General features: G+C 42.9%; 3 protein-coding genes and 1 long non-coding RNA gene across 7 annotated transcripts; 2 read left to right on the top strand and 2 right to left on the bottom strand.

Annotated features, from left to right (window-relative positions):
• Positions 1–126: 126 nt before the first annotated feature.
• On the top strand, positions 127–3,937 carry mdh1b (malate dehydrogenase 1B, NAD (soluble)). 4 transcript variants are annotated; one of them, XM_010893122.3, is made up of 10 exons: positions 127–211; positions 339–451; positions 545–679; positions 790–932; positions 1,441–1,723; positions 1,901–2,129; positions 2,406–2,547; positions 2,925–3,100; positions 3,369–3,508; positions 3,753–3,937. In XM_010893122.3, the coding sequence occupies exons 1-10, from the start codon at positions 190–192 to the stop codon at positions 3,792–3,794; spliced, it is 1,425 nt and encodes a 474-aa protein (XP_010891424.2). In that variant the 5' UTR covers positions 127–189; the 3' UTR covers positions 3,795–3,937. The 4 variants fall into 4 exon arrangements, with proteins under 4 accessions (XP_010891424.2, XP_019897925.2, XP_019897926.2 ...); XM_020042366.2 differs by having other exon boundaries at positions 339–679; XM_020042367.2 differs by lacking the exon at positions 127–211 and having other exon boundaries at positions 227–451.
• Positions 1,623–9,821, bottom strand: LOC105023714. Its single transcript, XR_828991.2, has 3 exons — positions 9,671–9,821; positions 9,510–9,572; positions 1,623–1,682 (listed from the first exon to the last, which is right to left on the bottom strand). It is a non-coding gene; the product is annotated as an uncharacterized LOC105023714 (long non-coding RNA).
• LOC105023713 (tubulin beta-4B chain) lies at positions 8,087–13,628 on the top strand. The gene is made up of 4 exons (XM_010893121.2): positions 8,087–8,264; positions 9,526–9,634; positions 12,205–12,315; positions 12,430–13,628. Exons 1-4 carry the CDS (start codon positions 8,208–8,210, stop codon positions 13,488–13,490), a joined length of 1,338 nt encoding a protein of 445 aa, XP_010891423.1. The 5' UTR covers positions 8,087–8,207; the 3' UTR covers positions 13,491–13,628.
• retreg2 (reticulophagy regulator family member 2) lies at positions 13,539–21,554 on the bottom strand. Its single transcript, XM_010893120.4, has 9 exons — positions 21,184–21,554; positions 20,595–20,698; positions 20,300–20,330; positions 19,248–19,377; positions 18,788–18,872; positions 18,076–18,213; positions 17,780–17,868; positions 17,042–17,177; positions 13,539–16,569 (listed from the first exon to the last, which is right to left on the bottom strand). The coding sequence occupies exons 1-9, from the start codon at positions 21,429–21,431 to the stop codon at positions 15,791–15,793; spliced, it is 1,740 nt and encodes a 579-aa protein (XP_010891422.1). The 5' UTR covers positions 21,432–21,554; the 3' UTR covers positions 13,539–15,790.
• Between the last annotated feature and the right edge of the window lie 61 nt (positions 21,555–21,615).

Here is a 21,615-nt window from a genome sequence, read left to right as displayed (position 1 = left end):
ATTGCCTTTTTTATCTATAATAAAGCTAGAATTGCATCGTTCATATTTATATAATTTTTATTGAATAATTAATTAAACAAAATTACAAAAATTTTAATAACCAGAAAACCTATTGACATCCGTTTCGATTTGTTTCCTTTCGAACAGAAATTAAGGTAGAACCAATAGTTTCCTAGCAACAAGACAACTATGGCACAATTTGTACTTGCTGGTAAGACTGGTTTCAATTAAGTTTATACTTAATGCCTGACTTGCCTAAATGGGAAAAGTTTCTGACCGGCTGGTAATAATTGGTACTGTACAGTATGCACATTACTGCTTTTTTTCACTCTCTGCAGGTAAGGCAAATTGCCCGTACTTCGCAAAAGCTGAGTTTCTTGCAGACTTACTGCAAAGATCTCTGCCGAAGTTCAACATCCACAAGATCTGCATGCACCCCAATGAGTGGCAGGTCAATTATTTGATTAAATGCAGTAATTTATCCAAAAAGTTACTTCCAATGTTACTTTGCTCTCATTTAATTTATCTTTTGTCTTATTCCCAGCAATGGCTGGAGACCACTTGTAAAGAACATGGTTGGCAGCATGAAAATTCTCCTATGATATGGAGGGAACTTATCCACCGTGGGGGCAAAGGAATGCTCCTAGGGGGATTTAATGACTTCCTGGAGCATGTACAGGTCAGGTAATTTTACATGACCCCTAAGATAACAATCGGTCTGGTATTATTTTAGGCTTACATTGTTCATTAATCCACAGTAGTTGTTTCAAAGTGCTGTTTCCCTTCTAGGCTTACTATAGCATCAGCTCAGATATGACATCTGAATTGATGATGAAGATTGCCGCAGAGAACCTGAAGACAAGAGAGATCTGCATGGAAGAGGAGGTTTACAATCAGAGCCTCGTCAAGCCGAAGCACATATGGATCAGTAGGTACATATTGTAGGTTAGCTACAGTAGCCTGGTTTCAATGTAAGATTGATTAAGTCAATTTAGGAACTTAAGTTTAGGAACTTTTGCCAAAGCAGAGAAGAGGATAGGACTTTTGACCCCCAGGGTGGGGTTGGGTGGTATTGTTTTGTGTAAAGGGTCTAAGGTAAAGTCCTACTAAAAAAAAATGCATAGAATTACTGCACACAGTCCCACAACTGTATAATAACAAAATAACATGTAATTCGCATTTTAAAAAGTATTCTCATACATTAAGGCTTTAAGCTTAGTTATAACATATTTTGTTGTTGAGGGAGGGGTGTTCACACTTGTGACGCAGTTGTGTGGTGAGGTAGCTACATTGCTGTGCCCAACAGCGTGCTTTTACTTTGACAGAAGCACCCTAAACTACCCTGGTTTCAGATCAGTTTGTGTTGTCCTGCCAGTAGCTGTAGCCAGTTGGCTATAGGCCTCAAACAGATTAAACCCACTCTTCTTTGGAACCCTGTAGTGCCCTGAACCCGACCTGCTACAGCCTGATCCCCCAGCTGTTTGCCCCTGGAGTCTTCCAAGACACCCCTACCATCAGCCTTCACCTGCTGGACGTGGGGGCCGTTGAGGAGGAGCTGCAGGGGATCCGGATGGAAACCCAAGACCTGGCCCTGCCACAGCTCCATGAAGTCACAGTCCACACAGAGCTGGACCAGGCCTTCCAGCAAGCACACACTATCATCCTCCTGGATGACCTTTGGCCTGAGGACGGAGAAGCGGGTGAGGATGAGGGAGAGAACAAGGTTAGAATTCTATGCACAACTTAACAAAATGAATGAATGAGTCCGTGCGTTAGAGCACGTTCGCTGCGAGCAACACCAGGGTTATGCAATACTGAAAATGTGTCACGGACTGTCCATGACTGGCATTTGTGAGTTGCTTTGGATAAAACCAACAGCTAAATAAACGTTTTCTTCAAGGTGAGGAAAGTGTCAGAGCGTTACCGACAGTTTGGGCGTCTAATTGAGGAGAGGGCACACAAGGACGTGATGGTGGTTGTGGCAGGAAACTCCTTGGTCAACCTAAAGTGCTCCCTTTTACTGGAGAACACCTCCTCGGTCAGTAGCGGGCGTTTTGTCGCCATGGCAACTCAGCTGGAATACGAGGCCAGAGCCCACATATCACAGAAGCTATTTGTGAAGACTGCAGGTAACATTTTACAATACGTGTGGGTCATTTAAGAGACACTGTTATCCAAATCAACTTACAGTTAGTGCCTGCATAGGCAGATATGGTTACCCCCAATATCCAGTCATTGTAAGTAAAACGTTCCTAAAAAAGATTAGCAAAGTCTGACTTTTGGTTAAAGAAATACTTTTAATTTTTTAATTTTTTATTGCTAAATATATTAACCTTTAATCATTGTTATCCCTATAAAGAGAGGTGAAAAACTCAAAAACGTTGTGATTCTTTATCATCTCTTAGATGTCACAGATGTCATTGTTTGGGGCAACATCAGTGGTAGTTACCATATTGACCTGCAGAGGGCCAAGGTTTTCCATTACAACGGGGCCATCTGGGGGTGGTCAGATTTTTCTCAACCTGTCCTAGAGATGATATATGACAGGTAACTTCAGTGTTTGTAGTGACATGCCACCAAGTTATGTCTCTCAATTAGTCTTCTTTACTTCTCTTCTTGCCGGGCCCCATATATTTCTGTGCTCAATGGTCATAGTCGTCGCTTTGTCATTCTAACCATTTCCATAAAATTGGACAAGACAACACAAGCAGAAATTGGGACCAGGCTAGTGCTCGCTATTTCATAAAATAATGCAACAACTAACATACAATACAACTGCATTAAGTTGGACAATGTACCTCCCTGTCATTGGGGCTGTAGTTCTATGCAAACTTAGTAAACCAACACTTTGAATACCCTTAGTAAACCAACACTTTGAATACCCTTAGTAAACCAACACTTTGAATACCCTTTTATTTTCAAAGGAAATGGCTAGAGTGTGACTTTATGAGTTTGGTCAGTACCCATCGTCACACTGTTGCCTCCAAGTCCCAGAGGGCCACAGCCATATCAGCCACCAATGGGATCATTGCAGTTTTGAAGGCCTGGAACAACAACAGTTCTGCTGAGCAGGTCCTCTCGTTAGGGATACTCAGCACTGGTAAGAGTAAAAAATCTATACAATGGCAGTGTGACAGCTACCAAAAGCAGGGAGTAATACTAGCATGGTCCACAGTGTTGCTATAGGCATACTAACCTGGGACCTGTCTTTGCATACATTTTACTGAATGTGTTTAAGTTATTAAATATTCCTCTAAGTCATTTAGCAGAGGCTATCCCCAATTCCATTTATTATGAGCTTAAAGGTGAAACAGATCCTAAATCATCAGTGCTCTCAGAATTCTTTTTCAATACGTGGCTCTCTGTAGGACAGTACAACCTTCCCGCTGGTGTTGTCTTTTCAATGCCAGTCACCTTCCAGCATGGGAGATGGTCGGAGTTGTCTGATGTAATCATTGGTGACGAACTCAGGGCCAAACTGCAGATTGCTGTAGACGAACTCAGGGAGGTAAGTGTGGGAACTACGCCACAGGTGCAGAAATCACACAATGTTTTATAAGCAATTGTGCAAAAGTTTACTCTACATTATCTTCGGGAAATGGGTGCAAATGCCTGGTAAATCATTTTCTAATATTTAAGTTTAAACCTAAATGAATTGGTGCTTTATTGCCCTCACTTGGATTGAAGTAATGTTTTATTGCAACATAATGATTATTTTTGTTTTAACAATTTTTTATTTTGTCTTTTCAAAGGAGAAAGACCTTGCATCAAGGACAAGAAAAGGCACTTCATGAATTCACAAAAGATTCTCTCTCTAATATAGTAAAGTTTTTCCAAAACTAACCAAATGCTCTGTTTTATTTTTTGATGAGGACATCTGCTGTTTTTTGCACATTTATATCATGTTTTTGGGTGATTATAATACTGATGACCTCAATTTATTATTCTTCATAATCACACATTCTTCCCTTCAACTTGTAGTTTTAAATAAAATAATATGTTATAATATATACCCTTTCAAATTTGGGGTCACTTAGAAATGTCTTTGTTTTTGAATGAAATGCACATTTGTGTCCATTAAAATAACTTCAAGTTGATCAGAAATTAAGTGTAGACATTGTTAATGTTGTAAATGAATATTATAGCTGGAATTTCTTTATGGAATATCTACATACAGTGGGAAGAACAAGTATTTGATACACTGATGATTTTGCAGGTTTTCCTACTTACACAGCATGTAGAGGTATGTCATTTTTATCATAAGTACACTTCAACTGTGAGATACGGAATCTAAAACAAAAATCCAGAAGATCACATTGTATGATTTTTAAGTAATTAATTTGCATTTTATTGCATGACATAAGTATTTGATACATCAGAATTTCTGATGGATTATCATGTAACTGTTGTTCCCATTTTAAATGCTGGTGTTTTATTATTGTTCCAAAAAGTACTGAGAAATGTGCACGTTTTGATTGTCCTCAAGCAAACTGCAGGGAACTGTCACACGCACACGTACAGTGGGGAGAACAAGTATTTGATACACTGCCGATTTTGCAGGTTTTCCTATTTACAAAGCATGTAGAGGTCTGTAATTTTTATCATAGGTACACTTCAACTGTGAGATACGGAATCAAAAATACAGATTCACATTGTATGATTTTTAAATAATTTATTGGCATTTTATTGCATGAGAAGTATTTGATCACCTACCAACCAGGAAGAATTCCGTCTCTCACAGATGAGTTAGTTTTTCTTTAAGAAGCCCTCCTGTTCTCCACTCATTACCTGTATTAAATGCATCTGTTTGAACTCGTTACCTGTATAAAAGACACCTGTCCACACACTCAATCAGACTCCAACCTCTCCACAATGGTCAAGACCAGAAAGCTGTGTAAGGACATCAGGGATAAAATTGTAGACCTGCAAAAGGCTGGGATGGGCTACAGCACAATAGGCAAGCAGCTTGGTGAGAAGGCAACAACTTTTGGCGCAATTATTAGAAAATGGAAGAAGTTCAAGATGACGGTCAATCTCCTTCAGTCTGGGGCTCCATGCAAGATCTCACCTCGGGGGGCATCAATGATCATGAGGAAGGTTAGGGATCAGCCCAGAACTACACGGCAGGACCTGGTCAATGACCTGAAGAGAGCTGGGACCACAGTCTCAAAGAAAACCAGTAACACACTATGCCGTCATGCATTAAAATCCTGCAGCGCACGCAAGGTCCCCCTGCTCAAGCCAGCGCATGTCCAGGCCCATCGGAGGTTTGCCAATGACAATCTGGATGATCCAGAGGAGGAATGGGAGAAGGTCATGTGGTCTGATGAGACAAAAATAGAGCTTTTTGGTCTAAACTACACTTGCCGTGTTTGGAGGAAGAAGAAGGATGAGTACAACCCCAAGAACACCATCCCAACCGTGAAGCATGGAGGTGGAAACATCATTCTTTGGGGATGCTTTTCTGCAAAGGGGACAGGACGACTGCACCGTATTGAGGGGAGGATGGATGGGGCCATGTATCACGAGATCTTGGCCAACAACCTCCTTCCCTCAGTAAGAGCAACTAAGGAGTGACTCCGTAAGAAGCATCTCAAGGTCCTGGGCCAAAATCCCTGCTACAGTGTGTGCAAACCTGGTCAAGAACTACAGGAAACGTATGATCTCTGTAATTGCAAACAAAGGTTTCTGTACCAAATATTAAGTTCTGCTTTTCAAATACTTATGTCATGCAATAAAATGCAAAATCACAGTTGAAGAGTACCTATGATAATAATTACAGACTTCTACCTGCTTTGTAAGTGGGAAAACCTGCAAAATCGGCAGTGTATCAAATACTTGTTCTCCCCACTGTAGGTGTACAGATGCCCATTATCAGCAATCATCAGTCTAATGGCACAATGTGTATGCTAATCCAAGTTCATGATTTTAAAAGGCCAATTGATCATTAGAAAACCCTTTTGAGATTATGGTAGCAACAGTGAAAACTGTTGTGCTGATTAAAGTAGCAATAAAACTGGTCCTCTTTAGACTAGTTGAGTATCTGGAGCATCAGCAATTGTGGGTTCGATTACAGGCTCAAAATGGCCAGAAATTTCATGCAAGAAATTGCCAAGAAACTGAAGAACTCATACAATGCTGTGTACTACTCAAAGATTAAGAAAACATCAAGATGGGCTAAAGAACACACACACTGGACAGAAATGTTATGCATCATAGTTTGAGGTGTTTGGATCACAAAGAAGAGCATTCATCAGATGCAGACCAAATGCAAAGATAAATGCAGAGGTAATGTGATGGTCTGGGTGTGCTTTGGTGGTGGTGAATAATGAGATTTGTACAGGGTAAAAGGGATATTGAAGAAGGAAGGCTTTCACTCCATTTTGCAACGCCATGCCATACCCTGTGGACGGAGCTTGATTGGAGACAATTTCCTCCTACAATAGTTTGGAAATGTGCTTTGAGACATGTGACTCAATGCACAGCTCCAAACTATGTAAGAACTGTTTAGGGAAGAAGCAGTCAGCTGGTATTCTGTCTATAATGGAGTGGCCAGTACAATCACCAAATCTCAACCCTATTGAGCTGTTGTGGGAGCAGCTTGAACGTATGGTACGTAAGACGTGCCCATCAAGCCAATCCAACTTGTGGGAGGTGCTTCAGGAAGCATCGGGTGAAATCTCTTCAGATTACCTCAACACACTGACAACTAGAATGCCAAAGGTCTGCAAGGCTGCAATAGCTGCAAATGGAGGATTCTGTGATGGAAAACAAAGTTAGAAGGACACAATTATTATTTCTATTAAAAATCATTATTTCTAACCTTCTCAATGACTATATTTCCTATTCAAACCCATTTCATGTATGTTTTCATGGAAATAATTGACATATCTAAGTGACCCCAAACTTTTGAACGATAGTGTATACAGAAGCATTTTATTTAATGTATTCAGACTGTATAAACTAGAAAGGGGACAGAGAGTTGGGAGACGTACAGTAGCATGAACAGGGGCGCAGGGGATGAACTCCGGTCTCCAGTGGTGAGCAGACCAGTACATACGCTTATAAACCCGGTGCGTTACCACTGGACCACAGGCTCTGCACAGGTTATTTTTACATAGTTCATGGAGTTCTCTGACTCCATGTCTGTTTCCCCCAATGTAATTGATGAGGTGTGAACCCCAAATCGGCCACATTGAACCCAAGGGCAAAGGCTGGTACTTAAAGGTCCTTGTCAGGAATGTTTGTAGTTGCACGTCTTGTTTTCAAGCGGCCCTTCTTGCCTTTAGGCATACCAGTCCAAGTGTTGATGGCCCACCGTAACACAGCACTGGGCTGGCAAGCACACTGTGTTCACACAAACACCCTCAGAGCAATTGCCTTTAAAATAGAGCAGTGGACCTCACATGTTTTTCTTACCGTTCCTTTTACTAGTAAGCATGCAATATCATGAGTCACTCTGGATAGGCGAAGTGCCACTGGTTGGGAACGACTAATCGATAGTATCACAGCTTCATGTTCGACAAACCCTGTTGAAATAAACAATGGCCAGTTTTTATTTTTTGTGCTCAAGCAAAAAGCTTATATGTGTGGATACCTGTGGTGTGTTGCTGGTCGAAAATATGGCATGCATTTCCCCAGTGTTAGAGTCGGTCTATCTGACTGATCCAGGTGCACATGGTCCACACTGCTAGAATCAGTGGAGTGTCTGTTATTTTCCAACTTCCACACCCGAGGCCTCGTAGGCTGGTAGCCTGTACTTAGGATATTTGTTCCATACCCTGAAATTCGTGTCATGTGTTTGACTAAATTACACAGGTAACATATGGAATGACATCACACATAATAAAGACACATGTAGGCTGCTACACAACATGATTTGCTTAATTTTTTTTCTATGTAATGTTATTTCAAAAGGTAAACGTTTTCATAGCTTTTTAGTGCAATTTTCCCACTCTCGCACCGATTTTGTATTTATTTGTAATAGTAATGAGAGTAATGACGTAATATTAAGGTAGCCAATGAAATGCATGTAAAGGCTTAAATTCCGCACGTGCGGGTGAAGCGTTCTTTCCCAGCTGCTCTTCCAACCGTTCCACCTCGGATGCCCACAGAAAAGGCGCGTGATTTATGGACATTTAAGTAACATTTTGTCTGAAGTTTTGCATGTTAACTACACTTTTTAATTAACACAACTCGATTTAAAAATGAGGGAGATCGTTCATTTGCAGGCCGGTCAGTGTGGAAATCAGATCGGCGCTAAGGTAAGGATAATTTTGAAGAAAACTGAGGTTATAATGTATTGCAAATACAGTGGCATTTTACAAGATAACATATTTTATAGCAAAACGTACCAATGTGTTCCACTTCCAGTGAATTTAAATTTTTGAATTTGAGAGGATTTAAAGTAGTTCTCCAACCGCTAGAAACGGCCTAGGGACGTTAGCCTCTATTGTGGGGAGCTTGTTAGCGAGCTATCTAACGTTAACTAGCCTGTGTATGTTTTTATTCAGTTAACGAAAAAGTTACCATACTTGCATTTGAGTGATCTGAAGAAGACAGCCTTGTTACATGTGTAGCATTTTTCCATGGGGATATTTAGGCTGGATCAGTGTTCGGAAAGTAATATGTTTCTGACATTGTGAAGGCTAATGTAAGATTATTTTTAAAGTTATAGGACAATTCTGATTAATTGGCAGTTCAGTAAGGATGTCTGTAAGGACGTTTTACAAATGAAGAATTGTTTTCCTACCCGATGTGAGACGTGGGCAGATGAAGGTGAATTTGTGAGGCTATTATTATAACGTGTCATAGTGTAATCTGTTGGTGTTTTACAAATCGAGACCCTTGTGAGTCGGTGTAGCCGCGCTAGCATATGGGATATTTAAATGGTTATAAAGAAAAAAGCATACCAAGAACGTTACTGCATAGCCTTTTCAGTCAAATAACCACCACACCCTCAAACAAATTCCCGCCGGCGGGAGTTGTTCAGTGAAAAGAGCGCGTCGCGCTGCCCCCTCCAACCCCACCTCTTTACAGTTCTTCAAGCGTTTGGGAGGGAAGTCAGCAAAAACCCGCCTTAAGCGGGCAACGTTAGTAGTAGTTGATTTATCATACCTAAATCTTAGCCTTTAACAAGCAGCCCTTTGACCGCACCCAGTCAGTGTATAATTGCTAATCTTTTTTAATATTAAATGCCTTTATGTGTGTAGCGGATTGCCATTGATGTTGTATTGCTGTGTCGCCTATTGAGCTTCCTTGCTCCTCTTACTTGCCATTTATGGGTACTACACGGTCTGCTGGGCTCAATCTAAGGTAGCAACTGGGCCAGTCCAAAAAATTAGCATTAGCAGCTAAGCAATGACTTACATTTGTGGACTTGTGAAACCATTTATCTGGCCAGCCTAGTAATGTAGGAAAACTAGCGCATATCCACCATAGGGTTTTAGTAGTTAAATACAATATACATTTATACCCGCCCATGTGCCACTAACTGGTTACTACTGTACCTCTGTTATTTTGTAGTTCTGGGAGGTGATCAGCGACGAACATGGAATAGACCCCACTGGCACCTACCATGGAGATAGTGATTTGCAGCTTGAGAGAATTAATGTGTATTACAATGAGGCAACAGGTAAGAACCTCAGGCATGGTTAAATTAAGAACTTACACATAATAGCATCCTTCAGTGGCATTGACCGGATGACAGTCTTCTGCCCCCTCCCGCACCAGTTCAGTTGGGTTGCCAAGTCCAGTGTGAAGACCTTCTCGAACACATACCACACAGCTTGCTTAACATTCTGTCACCGGTTGGGGACAACTTTAAGGTCTGAAATGCAAACAAAGCATTAAAGCTGCACATTCGTACTGTTAGGGGTTGTCATCTTATTTTAACATTTTTGTTGAATCAGGTGTTTGAAGCAGGTGCAAAGTCTTTAAAAGTATTTCCAAGGGACCCTCCAGTCCTTTTATTTATAATGTTAAACAACAAGTACCTGGAGAATTACTGGTGGGACACGTTTATCACAGTTCTGAAAACAAGGTATTGGGGCTAGAAGAGACAAGGACAGGGCTGAGTAACATTGAAAGTATAACAGGACTACAGAACAGTTGTTTTGTGTTATACTCATTCAACCTACTTCCAAGAGTGTTACTTTCTTCCATTTGACTTGAAGTGGTAGGTTGGACCTCCACTCCTGGCCTCTAACTCGCTATTGGGACACAAATCGAAGATATGAAAATAGTGGTCAAGCTGTGTCACAGTCCAGGTGCCATGCTCCGGTTTCAAAGCAGCCCTGGATTGTGGCATGTGTATGTTCACTGTGCGCACCTGTTTTCTGGTTGGTTAATCACCATGTCTATTTAAGTTAATTCCTTTCAGATGCTGGTCTGCTCTGGCCTGGAACTTGGATCTGGATGGCTAGTGACTTAAAGAACATCAAAATTAGTATAATGTTAATTCATATCTGACCCTGTTGACCTTTCTGTGTCACTTGCCACTACTAATGCCATTCTGGTGGTTTGTCTTTGCTCTCACAACCAATGAAGGAGTGGTTTTAAGAGGAGCCTCCTTGCCTTTTTAGTGGAGAGGTTGAGATGTGTTGGAAGGAAGATGATCTCCCTCCTCTTCAGGCTGTTGAGCATGATGACTGGAGTCTTTTTGATTTATATATGAAATCACAACTAATTAGTTGAAAAGGCTTTTTATTATTTTAGTCAAGATATTTTACTAGAGTAGTTGTCTATTTGGACATATGTTACTCACTTGATACTTTACTACATCAGGCTAAAGTAATAAAATAAAATAAAAAAATGTCACTTCACAAATGTTTTATATGTTGTCGGCCTCTGGCATTCTTGCTCCTAGTCAGTGTTGAGGTCTGATGTCACACATGACTTCTCCCACCGCTCTGCAATCTTGTGAAAATATTTTGTAACAGTTGACAAGGAGCATACACAGTTAATGAAGGTAATACAAATAATGTGTAGTAATAAAAATACATGCGTTCGAAAAATAAATAGAGCTCTACACTCTGTTTCAAAGAGTACTTGTGCTTGGTATTGCTTCCATCCTTTGGCTGGTTGTGGGGAGATCTGAACAGTGTTTTAAATTCGGCCTTTGTCAGCATAAGGGGCCACCATGCAAGACCATTGGAATACCACTACTTTGCCTCTGTTCCTCAACACGGTGGGAGAATAACTGTACATTTGGGTAAACATGTAAAGTCCTGTTATCAGGATTATAACCAGCACTATTTGCACAAAATCACCTCTTGTAAATTGAAGAGAACGGCGCACTCTGACATTTAACCCGAAATAAGAGGCACATCGACATTAAATGCCAAAATCTCAGTTTTCCCTGTAAACACTGAAAAGGAAGTTTCTGAATATCTTCACCTTGAAACAAGTTTTTCAAACGTACATTTTCAGTTACTTAAAACGCAGTTTGAGTTTGGACAACAGGCCGAAACGCATGGAAAGCTCATGTTTTAAAATAATACCAGTGTAATAAGTTAGCTAGTTAGGTACACTGTGCAGATGGTTGTAGTTCACATATTAGGTAGAAATTGGCTTACCTTAAGCATGTAACTAAGCTAGCTAACTACATTTCGAGATAGACTTTGTGTACTCACCTTATGTTCTATGAAAATTGTTTTGTAGCAAAAACATCTTGTCGCTGGATGAGGTCCGTATCGGACTTAGGTCAGGAAATAAGTGACTACAGAAAAGACTGCGCAGGATTGTACAAAGTAAACACATAGAACCGCCCATCGCAGACCCATTTCCTGGCCACACATTTCTTTTGATCGTTCACACGTACAGCCGACCTCTTCCGATCTTATGCAGACATGGGCAAAATGTGTGTGTGCTATCTGGGAAACAGCTCTTAAATGCTTAAAAATTCTCCTGACCCTTGTAAAAGTCAAATCAACAGTGTCGCCAAGAATTCTCAGATTGTGAAATGCATGTTCAAATAGGGAACATCTTACCTGTGATTGTATTGTCGGCTAAACATTTTAACATACCCAGGAGAAATATATGCACAGTTGTGCTGTTTGATGTTAAGTATGAGAGTCATGGTGCCAAACGAGTAGTGTGTTCACCTTAAAGGGCAGTGTTCATGAATGACCATCACTTGTTCTAAGTCTTTCCTCAAAATGAAGCAGGATATTCATAGTTAACCATAATGTGAATTTATTTCAGGTGGTAAGTATGTCCCTCGTGCCATTCTGGTTGATCTGGAGCCTGGAACCATGGACTCAGTTCGCTCTGGGCCCTTCGGACAAATTTTCAGACCAGACAACTTTGTCTTTGGTGAGAATAGTTTTTTAGTAAGGCTAACTCAGTCCACCATTCCGTCATCAATGTTAACCTTATTAATATGCCTAGACTACATCTCATCTTGTGTTTTCAATTTCTTGTTGACAGGACAGAGTGGTGCTGGTAACAACTGGGCCAAAGGCCATTACACAGAGGGAGCGGAGCTTGTGGACTCCGTCCTGGACGTGGTGAGAAAGGAAGCGGAGAGCTGCGACTGCCTGCAGGGCTTCCAGCTCACCCACTCCCTTGGGGGAGGCACTGGCTCTGGCATGGGAACCCTGTTGATCAGCAAGATCCGTGAGGAGTACCCCGACCGAATCATGAACACGTTCAGCGTGGTGCCCTCCCCGAAGGTGTCCGACACGGTGGTGGAGCCGTACAACGCCACCCTGTCCGTGCATCAGCTGGTGGAGAACACTGACGAGACCTTTTGCATCGACAACGAGGCGTTGTACGACATCTGCTTCCGCACGCTCAAGCTGACCACCCCGACATACGGCGACCTCAACCACCTGGTGTCGGCCACCATGAGCGGGGTCACCACGTGCCTGCGCTTCCCCGGTCAGCTCAACGCCGACCTGCGCAAGCTAGCGGTCAACATGGTCCCGTTCCCCCGTTTGCATTTCTTCATGCCAGGCTTCGCACCGCTGACCAGCAGAGGCAGCCAGCAGTACAGAGCCCTGACGGTGCCGGAACTCACACAGCAGATGTTCGATGCCAAGAACATGATGGCGGCCTGTGACCCGCGCCACGGCCGCTACCTCACCGTGGCTGCCATCTTCCGCGGGCGCATGTCCATGAAGGAGGTGGATGAGCAGATGCTGAGCGTGCAGAACAAGAACAGCAGCTACTTTGTGGAATGGATCCCCAACAACGTGAAGACGGCCGTCTGCGACATCCCGCCCCGCGGCCTCAAGATGTCCGCCACCTTCATCGGCAACAGCACGGCCATCCAGGAGCTGTTCAAACGCATCTCGGAGCAGTTCACCGCCATGTTCCGCCGCAAGGCCTTCCTGCACTGGTACACCGGGGAGGGCATGGACGAGATGGAGTTCACCGAGGCGGAGAGCAACATGAACGACCTAGTGTCAGAGTACCAGCAGTACCAGGACGCCACCGCAGAGGAGGAGGGGGAGTTTGAGGAGGAGGGGGAGGAGGAGCAGGCTTAAAACGGAATGATAACAGGGATGTTTAAAATGAATTTCAACTGCATTCTGTCCTTTCAGTTTGTGCTTTTATTTGTTCACGGCACAAGGACAGCTGCTGTCAGTGTTTAAATTGTATTTGCAATAAAACGTATCAGCATTTTTAACTTGATTCTTTTGTAGATGTAAAAGACCAAAGTAACTTCTGGAAAAACAAGAGAAATTAGAAAATAGATACATTTCTTTACAATAATACAGTTCTTTAAGTGCCTTTATAGGTTGCGAAGCAGTAATGCATAAGCAAACACAGTTCTACAATACACTAACATTTTGTTAATATCTTAACCATACCATTGTCTTAAATTTGTTACACTGGGTTTTTAGCAAAAATGACCCTTTAATCACACTTGAAATAAATTTAATTAACCCCACCAGTAATGTAGTGTCCTGGGAATTTTATATATATGTATATATTTTTTTAGGGACATTGGTTTAACAAGCTGCAACATACAAATTGCATGCTAGCTGTAAGTCCACAGTCTTGATCCCTCACAGACAATTAGTGTGCAGTTTTAATGTAATGCTTGGTTTTTACGTGCATTGTTGCAAATTTCAAGGTAAGTGCTTGGTAAGCATTGGTCTATATTACAATACGGTACACAGGGACCACTTGGCCTGGAGAGCTTAAAGCTAGACATTTCTGGACACAATTTTACACTAATTTACATCAACATTAGTTCCTATGTGCAATGATATCATCCATTGCGCAAACTAAAGTACACCTCTCCCAAGATTCAGATCAGATAGGCACACCTGCAACAAATCTGGCCTGGCCGAGTTGGGATCAAGAACTGGTCTACCAATAATGACCAAATAAGAATTCCTATCTGGAGAAGGTTTTGGAAGTTCTGTTAGGTTTACATGGAATCAGATAGGGAAAAATTTATAAATGTTTCAATGATTTGTTTCCTTTCAGTACATTTAACCTGCTCTGAACAGTGAAATTTGGGTAAGAAACCAGCATCAGGTTGCAACATTGGCGAAAATAATTTTTCATATTTAAAAATGGCTAATGGCAGTGGTGAGAGATAACAAAACACATTTAAAGAACATTCTTAAGATGTTATGCATATTCTTTAGAAAGAGAGGTTGCCTGTGACAATACCCTAAATATTTTTTCTTTTAAGTATTAAGAAACTTGGAACAAATTTTGATGGTTAAAGCAATTTGTGAAGTGACAGATAATTTCAGTTAACAAAATGTATACCGTGGAGATGGCCGAAGCTAACGCGGCTTAATGGCTTAGCAGGGCCCACTAACCGCAATACAGTGTCGTCTGAATAAGGCCCAGAATTCCTTGCAACGGCCCCTGCGTGGAGATGTAAACAATGATGAGCAATGCAGAAGTTGATGTTGGCATACCACGGTATTCCATTCTGTATGGGGATTATTTACATTTCAAATACATTATTGTGAACTTGAAATGTCATTGACTAGATGGTTAAGATGATGGCTAATAATTGGAGTACTGTGCATTCACAAAGATTGACAGTTGCAGAGTGCAAAATGTCAGAGACTGCTAGACAATAACATTTCTTTGAATGAACTTTGCTCAAATCTAGGTATTTGTGCCTTCAGGTGGACAATTTCCAAATTCAAAGCAGATATTAGAGTTGACCTGCGTTACTGAGCAGAGATTTCGATCTTAATGTCTTTGACATTCTCCACATGGTGACATTCTTCCATTAAACTGATGGTTAAAATAAATAATAGATATATATTAATAGCTATAGTAAAAACAAATATAGATTTTGTTCAAAAACCGACTGAATTTGAAGTCATTTTCTTTGAGAAGGTTAGGTGTAGCTAAGGTGTCAATTCAGATTGTGCAGTTGATAGCCACATTCATTTGGCATGACATCATACCCACTGCACAAGTGGATATGGGAACAGGCTCCAAATAACCCTCCTTCTCTCACCTAAACATTACTAACAGCTCCCAATACCTAGCTCTGATGGCTTGTTCCCTTGATTATAAGCAATAAAACCCTGTCAGACACAGGCGCCATGAAGTCCAACCCTCAAGAAAAGCACGTATCAAACAGTATTCCATCTAAAGTGCGCTACCTTTGACCAGAGCCTTGAGGAAACTGCTCAAACGAGCAATTCCAAGAGAACAGAGAGCCGTTGGGGACACAGTAATAACGTGAGGGCAGAATTAACAACAGTCATTTCAACCCTCTGGTACACAATCACGAATGAACACACATCGGTATGATGTATATATCTACAAAACATTTGGGTACGGGCAAGTGACGACAAAGCTAAGAGGACTCTGGCTGTTGTGCCGGAGGTGGGGGTGCATTTGTGGGAGGGGCCGCTCCCGCACCCCCCTGTCCGTCCGGACTGAGAAGACCTAGCAGGTCCTCGTCCATCTGCTCCAGTTCGCTTTGGTCCAGAAGCTCAAAGTCCTCGTCCTCGGTCGGCACGAGCGTGACTTCCGGCACTTCCTCGGCGCTCCTCTCCTCGGTGTCATCGGCGGCTGCCGCCACGTTCTGCTCTTCAGTCTCGGCGGCGCTTTCCAGGACACTGGGGGGTGTGTCGGTGGGCAGGAACTCGGCGATGGAGGGGCCCTCTCTGGCCTCTGTGGAGAGCAGCATGGCCGACAGTGTGTTTTGCACTACTGCGGAGATGGCCGTGCTCACAATCTCCTCGCTCAGGGCTTCCAGAGACTGCATCTGGGCCTGCGACTCCTGGGGTTGGCTGGCCTCCCCTTCTGCTCCATCCGCCACCTCCTCCACTCCCACCACTGTGACCAGTTGTCCCTTGTCTCCTCCGGGCGCCCTGTGTCCATTGAAGTGCGTGTTGACAAAGTGAAGCGGGGAGGCCAGGTGCTGGAGGAGGAGGCTGGCGGGGCACAAGGACTCCCCCTCCGACGGCTGTCCTCCCCCGGCCGTGGCCCCGTCGCCTTGACCCTGACCCTGCAACGGGAAGTGGAGGAGACTGTGCTCGACGGAAGGGAACTCGTCAACCGATGGGAACTCGGGCAGGTCCCTTAGGAAAGCCTCCTCTGGGTCACTGTGTACACTGTGTTGGTCCAGGTCTAAATAACAGGTGGTGCACAGCCAGCAAAGCACAAAGTAAATATTGGGTTTACACAAGGAGCAAAATTCTAAAGTTTTGTTATACCAATCTGAATAACTATATAAAAATCTGATTTGACAGAAATATATCAGATGTGTGCTTTTTGTAAATGAGCAGCCTGCGAGTGGATCACAAGGATCGCAGTCTGCCCAGAAACAATTGCAATGAAGTATTCGGTTTATTTTTACCTGTTTGCAGCCTAATTCTCCTTTCCAATCCCATACATTTAAAACAGTTAATTTTCAAAACAACTAACAGTAGCAAACAGGAAATGAAGATGATCTTCCTCAATTTGTAAGAAATTGTTTTGTTAAATTTTCAGCACTTTCGTACTACAGTTAACACTATCCTCACTTCTTTCACTTTAATTCCATGAAGTAAACAAGTCCCATAATTCAGGAAAGCAGGTGATATTGGGATCGGGTAATTACCTTCAGAGACGTCGGTGAGTTGTGGCGTGGTAGCTCTGGAAACCGAGAACCCCCCGCTCTCCAAAATGGACGCTTCCTCATCAGACAACTCTGAGTCGGTGATGGCCATCGCCAATGCTGTAGTCTTAGCGTCCACCTGACCGATGATAGGGCACATTGTTTTTTAATAAAAGGCTCTTAAGGGGGGAAAAAAAAACTATAACATAGCCCCATTGTTCAGACATAATATTATCCTCTCAACTTCGCGGAAATGTAGAAATGAAAGCAAGAACCGAACTTAATCTGAACCCCATTCTGTAAAATAATTGCACCAATTGTTTGCCTTTCATTAAATGAAATATCTGCGCTGCGTCTTTACCTCTACTTCCTCCAGGAGTGTTATACTATTCTCAGCAAACGTAAAAGCTTGGGATTGAAAATCATAGGCTACAGGGATACACATGTACCGGCCATTTCCTTTTTAAAACCTGTAAGTGGAAGAAAACACGAGCGATGTTGGGAGAATAGACAGATTTAAAAGGCAACTCTCGCTTCTCATCTGACAAACCACTGAATCAGCAACATAACACACTGACTGGTCTTGAAATCCGGTCGCTGGATCATTGCCCCGGCCGTCTCTCAAGAAAAACGCAATGACGATGCACTGCACAGTTCCCCAGTCACGAGGGCTGAGGCATCTCTTCTCATTTCATCTCATTCTCCAGCCCCGCCCCCCAACCAGTTGATGTGGTCGCTTACCGTAGGGGCAAAGCAGGACAGCTCCTCCTCGCTATCGCTTTCCGTCTCGGCTCTGGGCTCGTCCCCTTCTTCCACCTCCTTCTTCACCTCTGGAACACACATGCAAACACACGGAGACTCCAGCAGCGCTACAAACTGGGAGGGGAGCGTTTTCCAAGCAGAAACCTGACGTCCCAGGTTCACAGCTACAGGCAGAGGGCTCCTTGGGGTGTCTGAACGCCTACACGACAGCAGGACAGACACACACACACACCCCCCCCACACACACACACACACACACACACACACTCACTCACTTTTTTTGTCGTGCTTGCGGCGCTGAGTGTCCCCCTTCATGCTGTAGTCCAGTTTCATCAGGATGGGTTCTAGACCCGTGTACATGCGCTGGATCAGCTCGTGATACACCACCAAAGGCCACACCAACACGCTCAGTGCTGGAAAGGGGAAACGACAGCACAGCGCTTGAATGGCTCCCGCTTGTGTTCCAAATGGCACCCTATTCCCCACGCCTTACTTTTGACAAGGGCATTGGGAGCTCCGGTCAGAAGTACTGCACATAGACTACATAGGGAATAGGGTGGCATTGGGGATGAAAGCAACCTTTGACCCGGAGCTAGAAGCCATACAATCAAATTACACAGATGGAGGAGTTAGGGATCCCTCCGGGTCCTATTCATTACTGAACACTGTAGCAAAAGCATTTTTAAACGCCACAGCATGACGTGATTGTTTTCTGTTTCAAAACCATTCGCTACATGTGTTGGCCACTGCAACCATGCATTACAAATCCGCGGCTGAATAACCCGCCTTTCCTAGGTTGATGAACGGTGAACCCATGAATGGTAATATGAATGGTCGCAACTATAGTTATTGGCAACAACTTCACCTGGCAATTGTTTTGACCTTGATTGTACTTCCTACACAGTCACTCCCTTTGGCCTTTGGTGGCTGGTTGTTTGCCTTTGCGAAAAACAAACAGAAGAGGCTTGTAAAGGCAAGGCAGCTTACCAATGATGTAGGAGATCATGATTCCTGGGACGTAGTGTCCCACCACCGCTAAGACAAGACAACCGGAGCACATCATGGCACAGAACTGGTGGGAAAAACAACGTGTTGGGAAAACTTGCAGATCGGCTATAACTAAGCATGGGTGAAGGAAAACGATTACAAACTCAGCAAATACCCCTTCAGATGAACAAATACGTTTTCATAAAGCACGACTGTGAAACGTCACAGTAATGTTAGATACAGCATCCAATCCTGCCATTTAATCTGTCGTTGTACAGAGTTGAGCAAAATGTAGTTTAGACTAAACTGCGAACTTCAAAATAAACTGGAGTAGGACTTCAAAATAGCAGTTTCTTTAATAAAATGCCCACATGATCAGTGCTTATGGCCCAATTGAGAATCAAACTCTTACACTGATCTAATAGACATCGTACAGTAATGCACTGAAACCCAAAAGTACCTTTCCATGGTTCTGCCTTTTATACTGCAGCATCTCTTGGACATACAGACAGCAGTAGAGGTAGCTCTCGGCGAGGTGGTGACTGAGTTCGGGAATGCTGAGGAGCTGGGGTTGCACATTCATGGTCTCCCTGCGGTCGGAGAACAGAAGGGATGAACATACTGACGAACGACACACTTTGAAAGACCTTAAAGGCTTGATGCTTTTCAGAGAGCCGTTAGAGACACAAGGCTGTCAGTTTGAATCCCAGGTGTGATGGGAAAAAAATCAAATGTAATTGCATTCCCACAGGCGTAAGGAACATTACAATAATAATGTTTTAATAGTTGGGATGTGATGGGACTTCATTGCTTAGTTCAGACTGTTACTGTTGGTATCAACAGTGGGTCTGGATCAGAGTAAGAAGGACCTCAGAAAGCATCCCTAAGATCCCTGACCAATAGCAGTACCAATTAGATAGCAGTACCAATTAGAGCACAGAGCAAAGCAGTGGCGCAGTGCCCCCTGCAGCTGGTCACAGGGAACAGATGGTATTAGGTTTTAAATAGGGAAAATCTGCGGGGGGGGAATAATTATTGTATAATTCTAACCAACTCTAGTCTGTAGGTTTCTGGGAAGGTAATGGGTTTCCCACAGCAAATCAAAAGGAGGGCATTGCTACCATGTATAGATCGCTTTATAGTATAAATCTTTATCAGGTGGAAGATACATTTTTTCCCCCTTCAATCCAAATTAAAATTTCGCTTTTGGCCTTGCCTCATCTAATCTAAAGCAAACCTGATCAAACCATTACGCTTCTTGTTACACTATTCGCTTAACAAAAAAGTACTCAGCAACTACACGCTTGGAGAATAACCACCGCAATTGAGCTTGCAGTTTCCTGACCTACCACATGGAGGCGCTAGAGTGCAATGAAGCAAAACGCCATTGTCTGACTGTCCGACACTAACATATCAGAGACAAGCCAGCCATAGCATTGGTGGTAGAGAAATGTGTTTAAAGGTAATATAGGACCAGGGTTTAGATTAGTTTAAATGATTCAAGATGTGTACCTTTCCACTGGGTTGGCCTCAGGATACTCGACTGCAGTGGGGAGAGTAAGACAGGAAGTATGTTTTATCAACAAAAAAAAAGGACCAAACAGACAATTAGATTTCATTGTGTATCAAAATAATTGGTTATCAAAGTCATCAGAACAAAATCTAATAAAAAAATAATAATCAAATACAAAGCACAACAATCGCAGGCAAATTGTGAAATATACCAGCATTTCAGGGTTCATATTAACCTCTGGAACCAGGGGTGAGTGAGACTAGAAATGCATACATCAACTATGCATGGACGTACCAGTAACAAGACGTAACTTGTGTTTCCACCTTTCCAGCAACATGAGTCCTAGAATGGAAAGACTCAGGAGAAAGAGTGGACGCAGGGACGTCGAAGAAAGGAGCCTGTAAAAAATCACATTCCATTTGAGAATGTTAGTTGATTCCACAAGTGAATAGACTAACCTGGTTTATACGTAGGACAGTAAATACAACAGAACCCTGAGCTCGATCCGCAAAGTCGTATTGTGACAGCTGTCAAATACGGTTTTCACAGTTATATATCTAGTAGATAACGGAGTTTGTGGCTAATGGAACCCATAGAGTTTTCAGCAAAATCTTATTCGGCTGACTAATAGTTTAAACTTTTGTATACAAAAAAAAGTAAGTCGTTTTAAAGAGTAAGTGTTAAAGAGCGAATTAGCCAGCTAGCAAGATTAACTGTGGTTTGAGGGATTATCGCGGTCTTGCCATGATTCAAGATAAATACACTGTTCGTGTATCTGCTAGTATTATACCAGGCGGTAAAATGACACCGTTCTAGTGTATTTCCCCATTTAGTGCCAAATAGCAGATTTTATGAGTGATTGTAACTATTTAATAAGCATTACCAGAATAAGGTGTTCAGTGTGAGAGCAACGAAGATGCTGTAGAGCGGCCTCTCCCAAACCAGCAGCCTCTGCACCCATAACAGCAAGGATTCATATTGCGATAGCCAGCCTTGGAGACGCTCTCGCAGTTGCACAAGCTCAGGGTTACCATCCCCGCACACTTGCTCCGATCCTCCAGCGGGGAACAGGTCCTCGAGGGCCGAAGAGGAGGAAACAGATGGGCGTCTTCCCCCCTCAATGTTCGCCATCTTTACCCCACTTTGTTGTGTTGTTTTGGCGATCACGGGGTATTGGTAGGCGGATAGATTCGTGAAGGCCCGTAATGGATGAAGAAACAGGACCGATGTTACTGGCTCAGCGTATCACGTGCTTCCTTGTTTACTGTTCTCTTGGGTTTGCGACAACAGCTCTATACTGTCATCTGCTGTACAA

This window comes from Esox lucius, chromosome 22 (assembly GCF_011004845.1).
Source record: "Esox lucius isolate fEsoLuc1 chromosome 22, fEsoLuc1.pri, whole genome shotgun sequence".
Classification (NCBI taxonomy): Eukaryota; Metazoa; Chordata; class Actinopteri; order Esociformes; family Esocidae; genus Esox; species Esox lucius.
Note: the sequence above shows the minus strand (reverse complement) of the source record. Positions and strands in the feature narration are given on the sequence as shown.

Bases quoted from the DNA above. Each gene is read 5' to 3' on its own strand.
- mdh1b (XM_020042365.2), top strand. From the start codon at position 260: ATGGGAAAAGTTTCTGACCGGCTGGTAATAATTGGTACTGTACAGTAT. The intron at 1,724-1,900 runs GTTAGAATTCTA...GTTTTCTTCAAG, and splicing joins AGGATGAGGGAGAGAACAAG to GTGAGGAAAGTGTCAGAGCG. The intron at 3,101-3,368 runs GTAAGAGTAAAA...GGCTCTCTGTAG, and splicing joins GTTAGGGATACTCAGCACTG to GACAGTACAACCTTCCCGCT.
- LOC105023713 (XM_010893121.2), top strand. From the start codon at position 8,208: ATGAGGGAGATCGTTCATTTGCAGGCCGGTCAGTGTGGAAATCAGATC. The intron at 8,265-9,525 runs GTAAGGATAATT...GTTATTTTGTAG, and splicing joins GAAATCAGATCGGCGCTAAG to TTCTGGGAGGTGATCAGCGA. The intron at 9,635-12,204 runs GTAAGAACCTCA...AATTTATTTCAG, and splicing joins GTATTACAATGAGGCAACAG to GTGGTAAGTATGTCCCTCGT.
- retreg2 (XM_010893120.4), bottom strand. From the start codon at position 21,431: ATGGCGAACATTGAGGGGGGAAGACGCCCATCTGTTTCCTCCTCTTCG. The intron at 20,699-21,183 runs GTAATGCTTATT...GATTTTTTACAG, and splicing joins ACACTGAACACCTTATTCTG to GCTCCTTTCTTCGACGTCCC. The intron at 17,178-17,779 runs GTAAGCGACCAC...ATCATCGGTCAG, and splicing joins TGTCCTGCTTTGCCCCTACG to GTGGACGCTAAGACTACAGC.